Here is a 22,056-nt window from a genome sequence, read left to right as displayed (position 1 = left end):
ATGGAGCCCCAGACCGAGGGAGATTGACTGTTATCTTGAACTTCTTCCATTTTCAAATAATTGCACTAAGAGTTGTTGCCTTCTCACCAAGCTGCTTGCCTATTGTCCTGTAGCCCATCCCAGCCTTCTGCAAGTCTACAATTTTGTCCCTGATGTCCTTGGACAGCTCTCTGGTCTTGCCCATTGTGGAGAGGTTGGAGTCTGATTGATTGAGTGTGGACAGCTGTCTTTTCTGCAGATAACGAGTTCAAACAGGTGCAGTTAATACAGGTAATGAGTGGAGAATGGGAGGGCTTCTTAAAGACAAAACTAACAGGTCTGTGAGAGCCGGAATTCTTACTGGTTGGTGGGTGATCAAATACTTATTTCATGCAATAAAATGCAAATTAATTATTTAAAAATCATACAATGTGATTTTCAGGATTTTTGTTTTACATTCCGTCTTTCACAGTTAAAGTGTACCTATGATAAAAATTACAGACCTCTACGTGCTTTGTAAGTGGGAAAACCTGCAAAATCAGCAGTGTATCAAATACTTGTTCTCCCCACTGTATATACATATATATATATATATATATATATATATATATATATATATATATATATATATATATATATATATATATACATATATACATATATACATATATACATATATACATATATACATACATACATACATACATACATGTAGTATATGAATGTACAGAACTTAAGGAGAGTCCTTGGAAAGAGGACAGATGTGTTAAATTATGGGGCAGTGTAACATTAATGGTTCAAAGCAGAGCTTGTTTGAAAACTTGCGTCCAAACGTCGAGTTAATGAGCTGAACTCGGTTCAAAATGGCACATCACGGGCCAGCTGTGTCTTGTTCCACGGCAGGTCGACACGCGCTCGCTGGTGCGAAATGCGTCCGCTCGTACCGGTTCACGCTCAAAGCACCTTAGGAACACGTTCCAGGAGGAAACGAAACGTTTAGTCCGAGTCGCTTGGACCTACGCCGCGAGTGCACACAGGCAAGACCCGCTGCCCCTCGGTGCTTCGTGTCGCTCCATGCAAATGAAGACTCAAAAGCCCGTGGAAACACATGGAAAGGGTTCTTACCTGGAAACAAAGCGCACGCGCTTAATGTCGGTACATCTGGATACATTTTCTTGCCATTGAGCATTTCGTCCTAGGGCTAAGATTCTCTGAATTTCAAGCGCGGCATTTGGGCTTTTTGCTGTCGGTGTACAATGGAGCCACGCGTCGTACCTCTCCTGTCTGAAATTGTTTTTGCTCCGACGAAAAGTGGGATCATTTATATATATTTTGTGTGTGTGTGTTTGTGTGTGTGCACGAGGCGCACATTTCGAGTTTGAGCCTTTATTGGCCAATTCGGGACAGCTCAGAACATGTTGGGAACAGGCTGCAAGCATGTGGCCGAGCGCTGTGAGCGCACGATTGTGATTGTGTGTAATTATTCAGCACGACCCATCCTTCACTCTAATTTGTAATGGGCATAATGCGCTCCCAGGCACAAGTCCCTGGCAGAACCATGATCGATTGGTTCCGAGGCTTGTCCCCTTTGCTCACTCGCCCTAACCCCGCCGGTGACCATGCGCGAGTACTCACCGTGGGGTAATTAATTTGCAAAATCGCAAAGAACAATCACACTGCACAGACTGTAGAGCATTCTTTCAAAAAGTTCAATGTGCTCGTTAATTACATATATATACATATATATATATATATATATATATATATATATATATATATATATATATATATATATGTTTTAAATAAACGATTGAATGATTGTGCTATTTGAAGGCTTGTTCTTATGGTCTTGACTGAGCCAGCAAGCGGCTTCGCCTGTTTAGTGTTCCCATCTGAAAACTTAGCTCATGGTGCTGGAATCGCAGGTATAAAATCTAATATCCTGTGTGGATTTGTCCATTGTCTACTCACATCCTATTATTTCATGGAGAAGTACTAATAACTTTGTCCTGCACTTAATTACGTATAAGATCCCTCACGAACCTTAAATCATGGTTTCAAAACAAAAACCAAAACCAAATATCACAAATCTTAATATAATGGAGCTAATGCGTGTGTGTGTGTGTGTGTGTGTGTGTGTGTGTGTGTGTGTGTGTGTGTGTGTGTGTGTGTGTGTGTGTGTGTGTGTGTGTGTGTGTGTGTGTGTGTGTGTGTGTGTGTGTGTGTGTGTGTGTGTGTAACAAAAACTTCAAAATTGATCATTTGGTGCTTTACATCACAAAAACATGCGATTAAAAATAATTTTCAGGTATACAGTGCGTCCCAGAAAACATATCACTTTGTGGGGAAATTCTATTTTTGTTGCATTTTATCACAAAAACATTCCACTGTGGTCCAGCAAGGCCAAATACAGTATATCCTAAAAGGAAAAAAAATTGTTTTTAAGTGTACAGTGTGTTCCAGAAGAAAGTATCACTTTGTGGAAATATCACCACTTTAAATTGCCCACTGAAGCTGGGCCGATGAGGGATGGGGTAATGCAGGAAGATGAAGCAAAATGAAAGGTGGAGGTTGATGAGCGAGAGGATGCTCCAAAAGTATTTAAAGATGCTTGCAGTCTGTAACAAGGAAGCAAGCAGCTTATAAGGTTGAATAATCTTGTTCATTAATAAGTAAAGTATTACATCTCCTCCTTATATACAGTGAGGAATTTTTACCTCCGCCACCAAGGTGAAGGAGGTTATGTTTTCACCCCTTTCTGTTTGTTTTTTGGTTGTTTGTCTGTTTGTCTGCAGGATATCTCAAAAAGTTGTGGATGGATCAAGAAGAAATTTTGTGGACAGGTTCAGTGTGTGGCAAGGACGAACTGATTAGATTTTGGTGAAGATCCGGATCCGGATCCGACTACAAGAATTTTTAAAGTGATTCTTCACCATTGAGAGATACGGCTAAAATGATACATAGCATGTGATACCTGAAATAGTTTTGGACGGATTCCGACGAAACTTGGTGGAGTTGTTGGGTGCATGATAAGGAAGAATTGATTCGATTTTGGTTAAGATCCAAATCTGGTCCTTAGATGATAATATTTGAAGTGATTCTTCACCATTGAGAGATAGGGCCAAAAACGATATAGTACTATCAAGCATGATATTTCAAAAATGTATTGGGCCTGATATGTTGTCGTGAATCAAGTATTACATGGCGGAGGTATGCGCTATACCGAATGCCCTTCTCGTTATCTATATGTCCAAGACATTACAGTACACACATTTAGGGTGGTGAACAAATCACCCCACTATCTCCATGCAGAGCAAGATAATTCAACTGTGATGCTGAGACTGTACCTGCAAATCAAGCCAAAATCTCTCCGAGAACGTGAACTTCGGTTTAGGCTATCCATCTATCAGGCGTGCCGTGAGCAGCACAGTACGTGCTGAAAGGGCGCCTCAAAGTTCTGTGGAACTTTTTGTGGCCCACTTGATGTAACAAATGACGTCATGATTATGCGTCAAAGTCGTCGTGGTACGTTCATTGCCCAGCTTAAGGAAAACATTCGAAGGAAGCGACCTCGGGTGCAGGATTGTGTTATGACATGTTTTCTTCATGCTCGTGGATATGCAGAAGCATAGTTGCAGCTGTGCAGGCGAATGTTGTAGAGCATGCGCCATCAAGCATAACCATTAAACAGATAGAAGTAGAGAATGTTTTATCTCGTTTAGGGCTCAGAACGTAGAATTTTTTGTGAGAGTAGAGCGTTTTAAAGAGTTTGATTACTGGAGTTTGAACACCAAGAGAAGTTTAGCTACGTGGTTTTCGTCATTCCAACCCGATTAGAAAAGCCAAGAAAATCAAACAAACGATCTCGAAAAACAGGTCACGAGAACACAAAATAAACATTTCACTACAATATTGCCAATGTTATCAACAAAACCTGTGCCAGCATCAATGTCCTATTTTGCTCAACCGTCGACTTTATATGCAACGTCACCGACAATAAGGACTTGGACTACGTGGAGGAAGTTTATAGGTGATGAAAGTTTTTGCCCCAATGAGCACGACCTTTCATGATGTATGACTGTCCTCTCGAGATCTGTTGCACACATGTTCGTGTTCTTTTCACCGTCGGCACTGCCAAAACGGTCACGAGGTGGACAAAACACTGGGTGGTTTACCACTGCTCTTACCAGTCGAAGAGAATTTGGCCCAGAGTGCCGGTATATAATGTGTTTGCTCTTCTCTAAAGGTTTAGTGAAATCTTCAATGTCTGCCAGCAAATGCTACAAACAGATGGGACACCCTTAAAGTCCATACAGTCCATCCAACGAGGGACGGTGCACTTGTACGACGCAACATCCTGCCTGTGAAGTACCAGTCCGACAGTCTCCAGTTGGATCGGTAAACGAACCTAGATTACAGGTCATAGGTGAGTGTGTTTACCTCTTAGCTATATTGTGTGCCTCGGTAATAAGTAAACTATTTTCGTTCAGCTCCATGAAACTCCACCATTAAAAATCAACATCAAACAATTGTGTTGACTGAATCAATGGTATTCCATCGCCTGTATGCGTGACGGCAGGATCCTATTCCTTCCCTTTCAGCACCTCCAAATTTTAACACAAAATGTGGGTCTGGCAATTCCAACGCCCACATTGCGCTGGAATTACAGGAAATCGAACTGGGAGTGTTTCAAGAAAATAAAACAATGGTGGGCCTGCAAGATTCCAAAGAAATTGGTACTGCATCTGTGAATCTGGAGCAAACTAAACTTTTACCCAGAAAATATTATGAACGAGCCTATTAAAATGAATTAATTCCAAACATGTACATCATACCCATAAATAAACATATGAAGCAGTGCAGGCATAGTGGATGGACATTTAAAAGAGGAACGTATCATATTGATTTAGACCAAATCTCCTTAATTTAGACAATGAAGAAACGTTTCTTCCTCCTTTTGTTGCCCTGCACACAAAGTGAAAAGCAGGGTTAAGCAGGGTTGGTTCACTTCTATCTGTCTGTCCACAAACATCAGTCTATGATCGAGGAACAACTTAATTTATATTTGAATGTTATACTTTGAATACGAATCTGAACATGGATAGGAAAACCAACATGTAGTTCAGCAGTACTTTCACAAAATATTACAGTGTTTTACATCATCAAAACCAATCAAATTTGCCCCGCGTAGACCCCGCCCTTGTCCTTGTTTCTCAAGACAGTGTGGGGTAATGTATGCTATTTCATTATGCTTTTGCTTGGCAAGACAAAAATATTGGGAAAAATGGTAATACAACAGAAACAAGTGAAATCCTTCAATGTGGTGTGTGGTGTGCGTGTGGTGAAGCAAATGAGTACACTAATGTTAAAATATGCAATTTATGCTTTTTCAGATGAAAAACAATTCAAAAGCGTACTTAATATTTGAAATGTAAAAATCTTGTTATTATTGTGAGAAGCACCTTTATATATAACAGAAGGAATTAAATAGTTCGATACAGCGTGGCAGGAGGCCACAAAAGAATGATGGCATAAGAAGAACTTAGCTTTCAGCGTTCGGCGCGAAATGCGATGGTGGGCGGAAATGACGTCTTTCGGCGCGAAATGCGATGGTGGGCGGAAATGACATCTTTCGGTCGTTCGTACATGAGAGGGGCGCGTTTCTTGCTTTTTTTCCGTCAAGCAATAAATTCAATGGTTTTCACATATATAACACATTAGTTTCACAAATTTCCATTGAAATACTCGGGTATTTCCGTCAATTGTCGCCATTTCGGTCTAGGTTACGCACTGCATCTACCGGACGGCCGTCATTGGCTGTCACAGGCACGTGGGGGAGGGGGGGACACTGGGACACCGGAGACGTGGTAGACGTGGTAGACACCAGGGACATTTCAAACTCGGTGCAATTGTATACAGCGCACGCGCTGTAAAAATGTCCATAATGGGAAAGTTACCAAGACAGACGACAGAGTATTCCTGGCCGAATTCCTGGATCACCTATTTGAACATAGGGAGGAAAAGGTTATGGATGACATCTTTGATTTGTTTTCACTTTAGAACCTTTTTGGTTCGGCTGACATCGTATGACATCGTATGACAAATAGATCGGCTGACATCGTATGCGAATTTCGTCAGACTGTCATGTGACCAGCTAAGTTGTCCAAGATGGCAGCTTCCTGCAGGGAGGAAATCACCTGCAGCTGATCGGTGATTTATCGGTAATTTTTGTATTTGGAGGATGCTGTATGTGGACGATCTGGTTGTTGTGGTGGAAAGTGGGTGGGAGATGCAGGAAGTACTGGGGGTGTGTAAAAAGGTATTTTGGAAGCATTGGTTGAACATCGGTACGGAGAATACTGCGGTGATGTGCATTCGGCAGCAGAGAAAATAAATAAATAATCAGGTTAGAGGGGAAGGAGATCAGACAGGGAAATAGGTTTGAATATCTGGGAGGAATAGTCATAAGGATGGTAAGTCTGAGGCAGAGGTGTGGAGAATGATTCAGGCGTGTGCCAATGCATGGATTAGAGTGGAGGGATTAATGGGAGATAGAAAGACATCAAGGAAATCGAAAGGGAAGGTTCTGATGTCGTATGTAATGCTGGCCGACCTTTGTGGTCTGGAAACAGTGGCATTGACAGAGAAACAACAACAGAGGCTGCAGGTTTGCGAGAACAAATGGGTCAGGATTGCGAGAGTGAAGAGTTTGGATAGAAGGAGGATTGATGAACTGAGGGAGGAGATCTGGTGTGCAGATGAGTTTGACGGGGATATTGGTGAAATTCTGGCTGAGATGGGCTGGACACATGGTGCAGATGGGGGAAGAGAGAGGAGCAAGATAGCGGATAGGTTGAGGTAGCAAGGTAGGAGGAAAATAAGTAGACCATGGTTGAGATGGGAGGAGATGGGAGCTCACGCTCGAGCTTTCGATACAGTCTGGTATCCCAGGTTGTTCTCCAAGCTCACCTTCCTGCTTACCAGCTGCATCACCATGATAAACATTAGTCGCCTGAGAGCGCTTCCCTGCCTCAAACTGATGTTCCGACCTCAAAAGGCTACTGCATCTCAAAAGTGAAGAAAAGAGGATGCCAGGAGTCTCTGCGAGTTGTGAAAATCAGGGTCCGATAACATGGGATATCACCTTCATGCTCTGACTGTGCTCAAGAAATACAAGGAAGGCTGTATCACCCATTTCTCGGACATGGGAATGAAAAACTCTTCATCGCTGGAGAGTGCGACTTTCGAGAAGTGGACTGTTGTTTGTGTCCTTCATGACGTCTTCAAAAACAGTACGTTTCCTTTTGGAATGATATCCAATTTTGTTTGGCTGGCAGAATGGCAGACAGATTAAAAACCATCATCTTACATCTCTGGGCACATGCAGATTCGGGATGAGATTCCGTATAATTTGCCGAATTCAGAACCAAAGCACGGTTAAACTGCAGGTTTGTGTTCCGATTCATGCTCTGTGTTGTTCAAAATATAAAATTCAAATGAAACACGAATTACACTTGGTAGAGCACATACCTCTGCCAGGCTGAACAGTTTACATTTCGTATCCCACCGACAGACCGGATCTGCATCCGGACCTTCAACAAAATCTAATTGGCTTGTTCTTGTCACCTATCTTGTCATACACCCAACCTAGCCACCAAATTTCATCAAAATCCATGCATAACTTTTTGAGATATCCTGCTCAAAGACAGCTAGACAGACAGACAAGTAGACAGACAGGTCTACCTTTGGTGGCAGAGGTAAACAAGTAGTTCACTGATCAGAAACCGACATCTGTAGTCAGATCGACAGAGTGAACAAATTGCTTAACCCTGCCTTCTGCTTCACACGAGGCATAAAAACACATCATTCAGCTGTTATTCAACATCAAAGCAACAAAAAAACACTTGGCTGGACCCTCACTGCACAACAGCACAACACAAATTCCCACCTCTTCTCCAGAAAAGATGTTCTTTGCCTTCTCCACGATCCCAAAAACTCCTTCTCCAATCTTTCTAAGTAGGACCCAGTCCCTAATCTGAAACCAAAATACACAAACATAGATGTTACCAAAGTCCTTGTGGATGTTAACAGTGAAATAAATCAGATGTTTTGAAATTATTATGTCATATCAAGTATTGTAAGAAATCTCACATTGTGGAAACACAGAGAGAGACTAGAGGGGGAGCACTGGGTAGAGTGCAAAACCTCCGCCACCAATACTGCTAGGTCACTCAAGTGAACCTGATATCCTATTCATTCAATTTGACGTCAACAGTGCTCACAGAGTTATAGTTTGCAACTTTCCCTTTTACATACTCAATTCATTCGTCATAACCAGATTCCTAGAAATTGATTTTATGTGGATATATCCACCTGAAGTTCCAAAATCAGCCGCAATTATAGTTTTGGCATGTTTTTTGTTGGAAATCACTTATAACATGTAGAAATGCAAAAAAAAAAAAAAAAAAATCGAAATTTTGTTGAAAAAAAAAGTTGCAAAATTTTTTTTTCTCTAACAATTATTTTTTTTGGGGGGGGGAGGTTGGAAATCACTTAAAACATGTAGAAATGCAAAAAAAAAATTCAAATATTTTTTCAAAATGACCGCCATAGCGGCCATATTGGATTTTGGACCAAGTCCAAAATCTAATGGCATGATCCTTGGACCATACCTCACCCCCCACCAAGTTTCGTCGAAATCCGTCGAGGAGTTTTTCTGCAATACTGTTCACAAACAAACAAACAAACAAACAAACAAACAGAAAGGGGTGAAAACAGTAACCTCCGATCTTCAATGGCGGAGGTTAACTAGTATAGACAAGTACGTCTGTGACAGACCTGTTCATTTGTTTTTGATGATTGAAAGCACTTTCACCCTGGTATGCAAATGTCCCTTCCCCTCCCCTCACTCTGGCTTCCCCTCCCCTCACTCTAGCTTCCCCTCCCCTCACTCTGGCTTCCCCTCCCCTCACTCTGGCTTCCCCTCCCCTCACCCTGGCTTCCCCTCACCTCACTCTGGCTTCCCCTCACCTCACTCTGGCTTCCCCTCCCCTCACTCTGGCTTCCCTTCACCCACCCCTCCTCGCTCCCCACTCCTCATCCCCCCTCCCTCCACACTGTCCCCCTTCCTCCTCCTCCCGAAGTGTCTGGTGACGTTAGTGAGGTGTCGCTCTCCTCCCATTCCTTGCTCCCTCCCCCTTACTTGCTCATTCCTTCATCAAACCCTTCTTGCTCTCTCCCCTCCTCTCTCCCAACTCCCTCCGCTCTCTCCCCTCGCTCCACCCTCCATCCACTTTTCCCTCCCTACTCACTCTCCCCTACATCTGCTTTCATCCCCACACCCTTCTCATTCTGCCCTCCTTCCCCTTTCTCCACCCTCTACCCCCACCCCCTTGTCCTCTATTTCTCACCCTACCCCCACCCCCCTTGTCCTCTATTTCTCCCCCTACCCCCACTCTTCTTCTCTCCCTCCTCCCTCTCTTAGTATTCCTGTCAACGAGGCAACAGGTGGTATTTGCTCGTACAATCTATACTCGTAAAAGAAATGTCTATTTATTGTTTATTTATTTATTCCATGACATTAATTGCAAAGTCTTGTTCCGGTTTTGAAATATAATTACAACCAAACTGGAACAAGACTTTGTTGACATCCTGTATGTTGACTGCACAAGGTAAATAAGGAGAAAAATATTATTATTAACGACGCAGTGAAGTGATTCGGGTTATGAAACAGATACCTGTGTGTGGCAAGTGGATCCAAGGAGAATTCCTTCCGTTCCTCCACGTTTCAACCAATCAAAACGACGCATCGCCTTACCTCCTTGGTCATTACCTTCTGTCAGAGGTTATCGCCACCTCTCCACTACTTTGACCAATCAAAGCTCGCTCTGATCCAGAGCTTGTCAGAATGCAGCACGAGGTAGATCGCCGAACATGATTGGTCCAATGGTATCACGTGCCGCCGAGGATTGGCGATGCAGCATGAGGGACATCACGAACATGATTGGTCCAGTCCTGTTTGCTGGAATCCTCGTGCATAACCAAGCCCACACAACACATGTGGTGTCCTTTGACCAATCAGGAGCAGTGCAGTTGCAGTATCGTTTCTTTCATCTCGATTGGTCTTGTCCTGCTCGTGATGTTTTCGTTTTTTTTTTCGTTCTTGTTGAATCTGTGAGTAGATTATTTTTTTCGTTCTTGTTGTGGTCATTACCATCTGTCAGAGGTTATCGCCACCTCTCCACTACTTTGACCAATCAAAGCTCGCTCTGATCCAGAGCTTGGCAGAATGCAGCACGAGGTACATCGCCGAGCGTGATTGGTCCAATGGTATCACATGCCGCCGGGGATTGGCGATGCAGCATGAGGGACATCACGAACATGATTGGTCCGGTCCTGTTTGCTGGAATCCTCATGCATAACACCGCCCACACAACGCACGTAGTGTCCTTTCACCAATCAGGAGCAGTGCAGTTACAGTATCGTTTCCTTCAGCTCGATTGGTCTTGTCCTGCTCGTGATGTTTTCGTTTTTTTTTTTCGTTCTTGTTGAATCTGTGAGGAGATTATTTTTTCGTTCTTGTTCTAAGTAAATTTCAACTACTAATGCATGACGAAACACTTGTTAATGGCTAATATTAAAGAGAATGATGGCATAAGAAGAACTTAGCTTTCAGCGTTCGGCGCGAAATGCCATGGTGGGCGGAAATGACGTCTTTCGGTCGTTCGTACATGAGAGGGAAGCGTTTCTTTCCGTCAAGCAATGCATTCAATAGTTTTCACATATATAACACATTAGTTTCACAAATTTCCATTGAAATACTCGGGTATTTCCGTCAATTGTCGCCATTTCCGTCAAGGTTACGCACTGCATCTACCGGACGGCCGTCATTGGCTGTCTTGAGGCACGTGAGGGGGGGGAGGGACGGGGGGGACACCGGAGACGTGGGAGACGTGGTAGACGCCGGCGGGGACATTTCAAACTCGGTGCAATTGTATACAGCGCACGCGCTGTAAAAATGGGTGGGAATAAAACAGGAAAACATATTCTTCGACTGAACGATAACTCCCCCTCATTAAACTGCTTTGTCACCTTGTACTACTGTCTGCTTTATCTGTTGCTTTCTCATCTGAAGTCTGAATAAATAAGCAAGAATATTGGCATCAGAGCAGCCAAAAACTAGAAAATCACAAAAACCTACAAGGGCACTCTTTGACGTCCTGACGTCACCAAATTAAATATGCCTCTGCCCACATTATTACATCATCATACATACTTTTACCAAGTTTGATTGAAATCCCTGAAGCAAGATTCAATGTATTAAATAATTCTGGCTTCCAGACGATGCGTCTCATCAGGTTGAAATTTAAAATATACAGTGCGTATAGAAAGTCTATTCTTGAAACCCCATTTCAAAATTTTCACCTTTTGTTGCCTTATAGCCAAGAATTAAATTGCATTAAATCAGACTTCTTTCACCTTTATTTACACGTTCTAACCCACAACTTCCGAGTGAAAAACAAATTCTACAAATTTCAGAAAATTAATAAAAATTACAAAACTAGAATATCTTGGTTGAATAAGTGTCCACCCCCCGAAGTTAATACTTGGTGGAAGCACCGTTGACAGCAATTACAGCTGTGAGTCTGTTGGGATAGGTCTTTACCAACTGTGCACACCTTGATTGGGTAATATTTGCCCATTCTTCTCCACAGAACTGTTCAAGCTCAATCATCTTGCTTGGGGAGTGTTGATGGACAGCAATTTTCAAATCATGCCACAGATTTTCGATTGGATTTAGGTCGGGGCTCTGACTGGGCCACTCAAGGACATTTATCTTTTGTTCCTTAGACACTCCAGTGTAGCTTTGGCTGTGTGCTTCAGGTCATGATCATGCTGAAAGGTGAACTTCCATCCCAATTTCAGCTTTCTTGCAGAGGGCACCAGGTTTTCCTTTAGGATTTTTCTGTATTTTGCTCAATCCATTTTCCCTTCTATCCTGACAAGTGCCCCAGTCCCTGCTGATGAGAAACATCCCCATAACATGATGCTGCCACCACCATGCTTCACAGTAAGGATGGTGTTCTTTGGCTGATGTGATGTGTTGGGTTTGCGCCAAACATAACGTTTTGCATTTTGGCCAAAAAGTTTCATGTTCGTTTTCTCAGACCACAAATCATTTCCCCACATGGCTTCAGAATCTCTTGAGTGATTTTTGCATACCTCAAATGAGACTCAAGATGGGCCTTTTTGAGTAATATCTTCCTTCTTGCCACCCTACCGTGCAGGTCAGACTTGTGGAGTGCTTGGTATATTGTTTTCACATGCACACAGTGACCAGTCTTTGCCATAAAGGTGTGCAGCTCTTTCAAGTAGCCATTGGCCTCTTCATGGCCTCTCTGATCAGTCTCCTCTTTGCTTGGTCATCTAGTTTGGATGGACGGCCTGATCTAGGCAGGGTCTTGGTGGTACCATACGCCTTCAACTTCTTAATAATTGTCAAGACTGTGCTCCAAGGGATAGTCAAGGCTTTTGAAATATTTTTATATCCATTCCCTGATTTGTGCCTTTTTACAACTTCATACTGGAGGTCTTTTGAAAGCTCCTTGGTTCTCATGGTTGAGACTTTGCTGTGACATGCATTATCCAGCAGAGGAATCCTCCAGGAACAGCTGATTTTATTCTGAAACAATCAGAATCACAATTTAACAGGTGGAGGCCAATTAATGTGGTGTGTTATTTTGAAGGTGATTGGTTACACCTGAGCTAATTCACAATTGCTATTATGAGTGGACATTTATCCAACCAAGATATTCTAGTTTTGTATTTTTAATTAATTTTCGGAAATTTGTAGAATTTGTTTTTCACTTGGAAGTTGCGAGTTACGATGTGTATATAAAGGTGGAAAAAGTTTGATTTAATGCAATTTAATTCCAGGCTATATGGCAACAAGAGGTGAAAATTTTGAAAGGCGGTGTGGACTTTCTGTAGGCATTGTATATTCCCCCATGAATACACGATCATACTCGTAACTGTGCGATTCACGTCGATTGATGAAGTGGTTCAACAGAAATAATTATTTTATGATTTTCATTCAATCCAACATGGCTGCCAGACCAGGTGACCTATTAATTATTCATGGACACCCTGGTATCCCCAAGGCTTGGGGAACATGTGGGTGAAGTTTCCCCTCGATCTGTCAAGCCGTTCTGGAGATGAATTTTAAAGGTTTATTCAAAAAATTATAGCTGCCAAACCATGTGATGACATTATTGGTGGATAACATTTTGGTTCTCTTGGATCAGTGACCATACCTATGCTAAAAATAAAAATGTCTGCTGAACCACATGCCTGATGATGTCATCGTTTTTCTTTTTTTTCGCCCATATAATTTCGCCCGAGATGACCCACATTTTCATACTGATCGGACAAAGCGTTCAATGTATACAATGACGTCATAACAAAGCCACCTATGACATCAAAAAAAAATCACACTTCTTTCCCAATGGGAATACTTGATATGTGCCAATTTTCAATTTTTTTTCCATGGAGCGGTTTCAGAGATAGATATCCAAAGTTTTTCCTTTTTTCCAACATGGCTGCCACACCACATGACCTATGGTGAAAATTTGTGTCAATCGCATAGGCAGCTGCAGAGAAAACACATAAAATGAGCATGGATGGACAAACTTACGTACATACAACCTGAAAACAATGCCTCCAGCGACTTCGGCAGCGGAGGCATAAAAAGGAATTAAAGATTTTATGATGAAATAATCAATTTATATTTACCAGGAACTCTCAGGAGAGCCAGAAAATATCTGTTGAACCTCAAGATTGAACTTTCAAACTTGTCTCCCTCCTCTAAAACCTGGTGGCATATCGTTAAGTCTGTCTCTGGTGTAAGCTCCCCTTCCACCTATTCCCTCTCTTCAAATGGTGCCACAGCCAACTATGCTTGTAAGGCCAAATGCCCAAATTCTGTACTTGCTGCCAAATCTTATGTCCCCACCCCCTCACTCTCTCTGTCTTTTGCACCTGAGAATGTGGAGAAGTTTCTGGCAACCATCAACTTTTCCTGAAAACCTGCTCTATTGCTCTTGCACATCCTCTTTCTGCTCTTTTCACCTTATCATTTGCCCTAGGTCATATTTCATCCGATTGGAAATCCACCAACATCACCACATTGCATAAACAAGGTGCAAAAACGAATCCCCTTAACTACTAACCTAATAACCTATTAGCTTTCTTCCAATCATTAGCAAAGTCATGAAATCCATCATCACAGTTGATATGAAATCATTCCTTTTCTCCAACAACCTCGTCTCAGATCATCAATTCTAATTCAAACCTGGTCACTCCACCTTCGACATGCTGCTTCTACTCTCCCAACAATTGATGGAGGCCCTCCATCCATCCATTGGGACCATACGCTGTACAGAGCATCAGTGTTGCCGAAGCAGTCTCCCGGACTATTGGACCTAATCCTGGACGGGTCGCCACTCCAACGCAGGATTCTTGAATGGCTCAATCATCCCAGCAAGCTCATTTTACCAACCTCAGAAGGATGACAGGCTGAATCAACCCCACCTGGTATTAATTCAACAGCTGAGCAGGATTTGAACTCAGGACCCTAGAATCCCACGCCCACCACCCGAACCATTAAACCAACACCAGGTGTGAGGCCCTCCATGTCAGACATGAGATCAGGGCCGTCTCCTCAGACATATCTCGAGCTTTCGATAGTCTGGTATCCCAGGTTGTTCTCCAAACTCTCTGTCCATGGCATCCACGGCCAACTCCACACTTGGCTAACTGACTTCCTCGACTCTCGTAGCCAAAGTGTGGCTCTCGTTGGAATCCACTTCTCTCCTCTCCCAGTCAAGGCTGGAGTGTCCAAGGCAGTGTTCTGGGCCCAGTCCTATTCTTTATATTCTTCAACGATCTCTCTGACGCTCTGGAAAACCCCCTGTATCTATTTGTCAATGATTCCACCTTCTGCCATGATAGTCAGGTGGCCGGAGTCGGTAAATGACGTTTCAGTGAACATTTGTCCCTGAATATCTCCAACCTATTTTAATATGTCCAAGACAACTGTGCACACATTTTACAACCAGTTGTCACCTCAAAGGTGTGTGCATTGGATATTTATGGCAAGAAGTGTCCAAATTCCAGGAAAAAAAATCACTATTTCAGAACATTTTTAAACTTTATTTAATTCTTACTGAAAATTCACAAACAATACACCAAAGTATGCTTATTCATCATAAGTAACACCCTGATGCAGAATGGCTAAATTTCCGTAAAGGCTGTTCAAGTACGTGCTAATAACATTGAAAACCCTGCAAAAAATGCACTATCATTATTTGTCGCAGAACATTTTTGGTGAACATGTCATGACTATTAATGGTCATGAACAAACTCAGATACCTGAAACAGATGCTAAAATTTGTCCAAATTATTAGGCTTTACAATGGGGTATTTTTTTTTATTGGTGTTGCATATCTAACAATGTCTGAGCAATTGGACAAAAAGTTACTCCACCCTATAAAATCAAATTCACTCAACGAATTCAGTCTCATTAATATTAACCACAGACAAACGTTTCTTTTGAACAATTTTGTCCAAATTTATTAAACACATATAGTTTTGTCTTCAAGTAAGTCTGTTTGGTTATTAGCTCCCGTTGGACTTGTATTTGTTCAAATCGGGGACTTATGGATTTGGTCTCGATTTTCAGGTCTGTGTGCGTGCGTGCGTCCGCAGCCATAAATAAAGTCATGTATGGACCGATTTTATTCGTAATTAGCACAAAGACAATACATGATGGTGTACATTTGCACATCATTTGATTTCATGATGCGATCAGAGATGGCCGACCGGCGGCCATTTTAGTTGTAAAACCCCGATGTTGAATACGTCCTCAACCATTTCTCGGATATGCATTTAACGATTTTGTTCAAACTAGGCACACAGATAATGAATGATGGCTTACATGAGCACTTCATTTTGTTTTGAGATCAGGTTCAAGATGGCCAACTGGAGGCATTTTGTTACTTAAACATGTCCCCAACCATTTCTTGAACATGCATTGTCCGATTTTATTCAAACTTTCATAATTGATGAAACAAGGAACATAAAGTAGATATTAAATTATTCCCTCAGTTATCCTGCATTATATTGACTTACCTCATCTAACGTGTCAATAATTGGGCAAAACTTTACCCCAGTCCCCAAGAATCGCTTCACACATCAAATTCAGTACAATTACTATTATGGAGGGAGTCTCTTCCCATGAACCATTTTCTCAGCAAATTGAAAATTTTAACACTTATAGGCTTGTCTTCCCTTTACGCCATCAGACCAGTGGCAATATGTTTGGGAGTATTCTTTCTTCTGCCAACAAAGGTGGAGACGATATCCTGTCCGAGATTCAGTATCTTCTGCTGAATATCAGTCTTCTGCCAATGTATCGTCGTTTTCATGTTTGCAACCTGACAAAATCCACTTCAAAAGTGTGTACAAACTGTCTGGTATGCATGCCCTTGCATCATGTCGAGTTAAGTTATAGCCTTTCAGACCACAAGATCTAACAGATCACAGTTCAGCTTTGATGAAACGTGATGGGGTGCCTGGAGAAATTCCTCTTCCGGTGCAAGGGGGACTTTATTTTGACAATGCTCAGTTTCAACTTCCTCTGTGCAGTCTTTGAGCAATCTTCTGTCCAGGTAGGATAAATGAGCATCGGTTGGTTCCGGTTAAGCTGGGCCCGAAATGATATTTTCTCTCAATAGTGATTCTGTCGTTTCTTTCTCAGCACCTCCATTCTAGCTGGGTGTGTTTCCAGTCTACACGAAGACACTATGTGGCTGTACTTTTTTAAAAGATAAAATCCACAGGAAGAATGTGTCCTTGCTCAAAGCCAAAATCAAGAACTTTGACTCATCTGCTCCATGCCGTTTTGAGTGGTGGGTCACTCAAAGCTTCAGATTCCATTGTTTTGTCGCCTACTTTCTCACCTTCCACCTTTTCTGCCTGATGTTTTCAGGATTTACGGTAGTGAGTTTCCAAAGCAATCAGATCATTTTCACCTATTTGACATTTTACCCAATGATTATTTTTGGCAACTTTAATTGCCATTTCAATGTCCAAGGTCTGCACTTGTATTGTCTTCTCATGACGACGTGATTGACAAAAGATGCATTTGTCCCATTCTCCCTTTCATACTTCTGCCCTGGTTGTCGCAGCCCTTAACATTTTGTCGCTACCGGTTGATGAAGTGGATGGTTTAGAATTCCATTCTGGTGCGTGGTGCATTTCTAAGGCCAATAAATTGTGCCGGCTGGTAATCGAGGCACAACACCCTTTATGTCAGACAGCACCCACAACACCCTTTATACAGTCTTACTACCCTTTGATGTGAGGTCTTCAATGAGGTTCCAGTGAACTAATTTTCTGTATCTCCAGGATGCAGTTGCTTAACAAAGGCCTTTTGTACCTGTGTAATAACCTGCACCCCTCCTTTAGATGAGGATTTTCTGCTGTATACCTGACAGAAAATGCACAACTTTCAGGTTGTGCACTTTGGCGTTCACCAACGTTTTGGCTTCACTGAGGCAACTGGATCTTTCCATTATGTCACCAATTTTTCACAATGTCTTTCTGTCTGCAGTCAGTCGATGATTGAGGAGCAGCTTATTTTCAAATGAATTTTATTTTCTGAACACTGTGGAACACAAATCGGAACATGAATCAAAACACGCATTTGAACTTTAGCAGTACTTTGGCATTGGCAAATTGTATGGAATCTCGTCTCAAGCACACTGGCGCAGAGGAGTAAGTGAATTGTTTTTAGTCTGTCTGCCTGTCTGGCAGTCAAACAAGATTGAAAATCATTTCAAAAAACAGAAACTTACTGTTTCTAGGGATGTTATGAAGGACACAAACAACAGGCATGAATAACTAATTCACTGCATTAAATTAGATGGTGTAAAAGATGGTGCACCAATCATGGTAAACTTCCAAATATACCATCAGAGATGGGGAATCCCCTGCCATTGAATGAAAAAGGTCATACATATTCCAGATAATGAGGGAGGTGGATTGGAAACAAGACACTATTTGGTCATCATCTCGAAAAAGTTCCCCAGGGGTGAGGAACGTAGTAACCAAAAATAATTGAAATCAGATAAGCGGTTTTCCATTTATTACAAAAAACATTTTTTTCAAGATGGCCACCCCAGTCGGCCATCTTGGATCCGGCCAAGCCCAAAATCAATAGGGTTCTTCCTTTTCAGGTGGTACATGTGTGACGCAAATTTCAAATCAATATGGCGAACAGTTTATAAGTTATCGCACTCACAGCTATAAATGTTGACGCCCGGACGGACGGACGGACGGACAGCCGGACGGACAGCTGGACGACCCGGGTGACAACAATATCCCCCTTCCGCCACACGGCGGGGGATAAAAAGTGTTTATATATTTTTTTCCTACATCCTTCAAAACTTTTATTTTATTTCATTTGAATTATATCCAGTACACACTTGAACACTATGAAACACAGATTACCTTGTTGGCACTTTCAAAAACCTCCAGTTTAGCTGTACTTGGACAAAATATTACACCATTCTATGCCATCTCAACCAATCAAATTTGCCACTTGTGCTCACAGCATCAGGGAATATCATGATTCAGACAAAATTGTGGCTTGTCGGAATTGTAGATCATGCTCGGAAATGCAAATAAAGAGTTGAAAAGACCATTCCCATATATTTTTTCTTAAGACTGTGTGGAGTGAGATGTTCTATGAACTCTCCAGTAAGTTACTTTTGTTATTGGAAGGCAGCAGTCTTGGAAAAACTCCACAATAACATGGAATGACGCTCAAGCTGCTGTGTATACACTATAACAATGGCGTTTTTCCAAGGCGGAAAAGGGCAATAAAACATGGAAATTCCTCTTGTTTTTTGCAGTCGTCTAAAACCCAATTAGCTATGCGACTGGGAAAATAAGGGGAAGACGTCTTACTACTGATACAATTAAGGGTTCTGAAGCATCACTCATAAAACATTCTTCCACCACCACTGGGAGTGTCGCTGCATGGTACAAATTTATGTGGAGAATTTGTATCGGCCCCACCTTCGGATCTTCTGTGGGAGAGGGGGGAACTAAGTAACGACAACCTTTGTCGTATGACCCCTAGTCTCCCTGGCAAGTTTGGTTAAGACATGCAGATGCAGACAGACAGACACAAAATTGCATACTTCAGTACATATTGTTACAGTCACCAGACCGTCCCAGTTTCCCAGTTCAAATCCAGTGAGTCATGTCAAAATGATGACCGTCTCCCGCCACAGGCATCTCCTGCCAGATCCCATGTCCAGAGCTGCGTTACCATGCATTTGGATATCCTTGGGACGAGTAAGTGACATTCCGATAGGCAGTCACATGAGAGATCTTAATTTTTGGCCAAGCAACCGAGTCGCATGATGCAATCTCATCTACTCAATCAATCAGCCAAACAGGATTTATCCTGTTTATTTTTCAAACAGGATTATTTAACCCTTAAGGATTATTTAACCCTTAAGGACTACATTCAATAAAACTGTCATGAACAAACAGAATCCATCCATTTAATCTAATGATAAACCTAGTCACAAGCACATAGTTGGGTACATACAAGAAGCAAAGACAGTCAATATTTTCCCCTTATCCACTACCGACACTCATGCCCACAGCACAGATCATTAATATGCAGGTTTTAGTGAAATACCCTGGGCCTTGCATTCATCTGACACCTGAGAGACAATTGGGGAAAACACGCATCAGTTTTGCTGAGCTTTGTGACGAGCCCTGCAGAGCTCGCCATGTTTCTCTGGGTGGTTATTAATCATAATAATAATAATAATAATAATAATAATAATAACAATGATGATGCTAAGTTCATATAATGCATGATAATAACTTCATATTCTCAACATCCTTTGCGAATAAAATCAATTGAAATTAACAATATTCACACCAACCAACATTTAATTTCAAATCGGAAAACTAGAACAGTAATATGGGAATTTAAATCTTGTATTTACCAAAAATATGTTTTGAGCACCATTTAAAAATTTGTCGGCTCGCTGCTGGACAGATGTGTAGAGGGAGTGAATTCGAATTGGAACAGAAAGAGATGCTCTATAAGCCGACAGGGTCTAGGACAATAAATTGTTGGCAGTCAAATACCCCTTGATATGAGCAGCAGCTGCCATTTCAACGAGCTTCGTGACATAGCTACGATTAGATATTGGGTGATAGATACCAAGATCCTCACGTGGGAGACTTATTCTTTAGTCAAGGGATCACAAGGGCATGTTTCATCAAATCAGAAACTTACCCTGTTTGCAACCTAGTGTTGATCATCCTCGTTGGGGCAGGTAGAATACGGATGCATTATTTTTCAACAGTGAAGTTGGTAAGGGGTCAAGCTCACAAGATGAGGTGGATGCAGCTTTTATGATGTTGATAACTTCATCTTCTATGACAGTATCAAATTCCTCCATGGATGCTTCACAGTGTTCGATGACTTCAACTGACAGGGGCTGGAGACCCCGTGGCACAGGGAGATGTCAGTTCCCCCACAACCTCTGTGGAGGGTGTCGAAATACTGCTCAGCTCTTCATTTGTGATAATTGTGATGGTCACCCACCACAAGACAGTCGGGAAGTTCCTGCCAACGATCCCTGATGAGTTGAGATGTTTCCGCAATGCAGCCATCCACCTCATCTGCCTCACCCACAACAGCAAAAGCGCCTCATCCCGATGGTTGGAAAACAGACGGTTAGGCAAGCAGATGATAGCAATGAGCGAGCGAGCCAGAGAGGGAGCCATCCACTGATGAACGAGCCAGAGAGAGAGCTATCCACTAACAAACGAGCCATCTTTTATTGGCCCCACCGGTCACGTAACCACACCTTCAGATATTCCTGATAAACAAATTTGCATGCGCCCCTCTGCTGATCGGTCACCGTGAATGCTTCTTGATCTGACGTTTTCCCAGGCTTTGGAACACCTTGCTGTCAATTTGGTGTATCCGAGGGCGTTAGCAAAGGTTCAGTTTGAATGGGGGGGGGGGGGTACGAAAGACAGATGCGGCGAAGATAACATGTAATAAAGAAGTGAGGCTGGGGTGAAACAAACACTGGGGAAGGTGGATATCTATCGATTACATACGCAACGCATATCTATTCACATGGAGTAGAGTAAACTTAACTGACCAGATACTTTAGAAACTATAGAGTTCATTGAATACATTATCCCATGCGTTTTTGAGAAACAGACTTGGGCGGGGTCTCTTAGCAGGAAATTTGATTGATCGTGGTGACGTAAAATGCCGTAATATTTTGTACAAGTGCTGCAAAACAGAAGGGTTTTGAAAGTGATAAAAAGGCAATTTGTGTTCTTCATTGTCCAAGTTTATAACCCTGTTGAAATAAAATAAAGATTTCAAAGGTTGCACGAAAAAAAAAGTTCTGGAAGTTTGCTATTGTTGATGCAGAATCTTTTTACACCACCTAATCTAACATGTTACATTGGTTATTCATTCCTGTTGTACGTGTCCATTATGACGTCCTTAAAAACAGCAAGTTTCCTGTTTGGAATGATTTTCAACTTTGTTGGACTGCCAGACAGGCAGAGTAAATTTTTTTTATCTCACTCCTCTCTGCGCATGCGAGATCAAGGCAAATTCAGAGCCAAACTATGACTAAACTACAGGTTTAGTTTTGATTAATGTTCCAATTCGTATTCAAAATATAACATTCAATTGAACTTAAATTGTTCCTCGAACATAAACCAGCATTTGCAGACAGAATGACAGAAGACAGACAGAAGTGAACCAAGTGCTTAACCATGCTTTTCACTTCACATGCATGGGTGAGTAACTGACGCTATACTAAGGATTATTTAACCCTTAAGGATAATTTATGCAACAGTATGATCCCATTTATTGGATTTATAATTGTGTACTGGTTTGGGGTGAATGTTGGAAGATTTGATATCAGGTGTAATATGACACCATTCCTGCTT

The 22,056-nt window shown here is 42.0% G+C and overlaps 1 protein-coding gene across 4 annotated transcripts in view; it reads right to left on the bottom strand.

Moving 5' to 3' along the window:
- LOC147022265 (uncharacterized) overlaps positions 1-22,056 on the bottom strand; it is a 236,363-nt gene that overhangs the window by 68,339 nt on the left and 145,968 nt on the right. For 3 of the 4 annotated variants that reach the window (XR_015061147.1, XR_015061149.1, XM_085892987.1), the window contains exon 3: positions 7,928-8,014. Coding sequence is in view for 2 of the 4 variants with exons in the window: in XM_085892987.1 (XP_085749113.1) it covers positions 7,928-8,014 (87 nt within the window). In the remaining 2 variants the exon portion in view is untranslated. Of the gene's footprint in view, positions 1-2,329; positions 2,598-7,927; positions 8,015-22,056 lie in introns of those variants that run through there. The other variant, XM_085892988.1, reaches the window with a different exon arrangement.

This window comes from Eptatretus burgeri, chromosome 8, assembly GCF_056783735.1.
Source record: "Eptatretus burgeri isolate ZD-2024b chromosome 8, Ebu_testis_v1, whole genome shotgun sequence".
NCBI lineage: Eukaryota > Metazoa > Chordata > Myxini > Myxiniformes > Myxinidae > Eptatretus > Eptatretus burgeri.
This window is presented reverse-complemented; position numbering and strand designations above follow the sequence as displayed.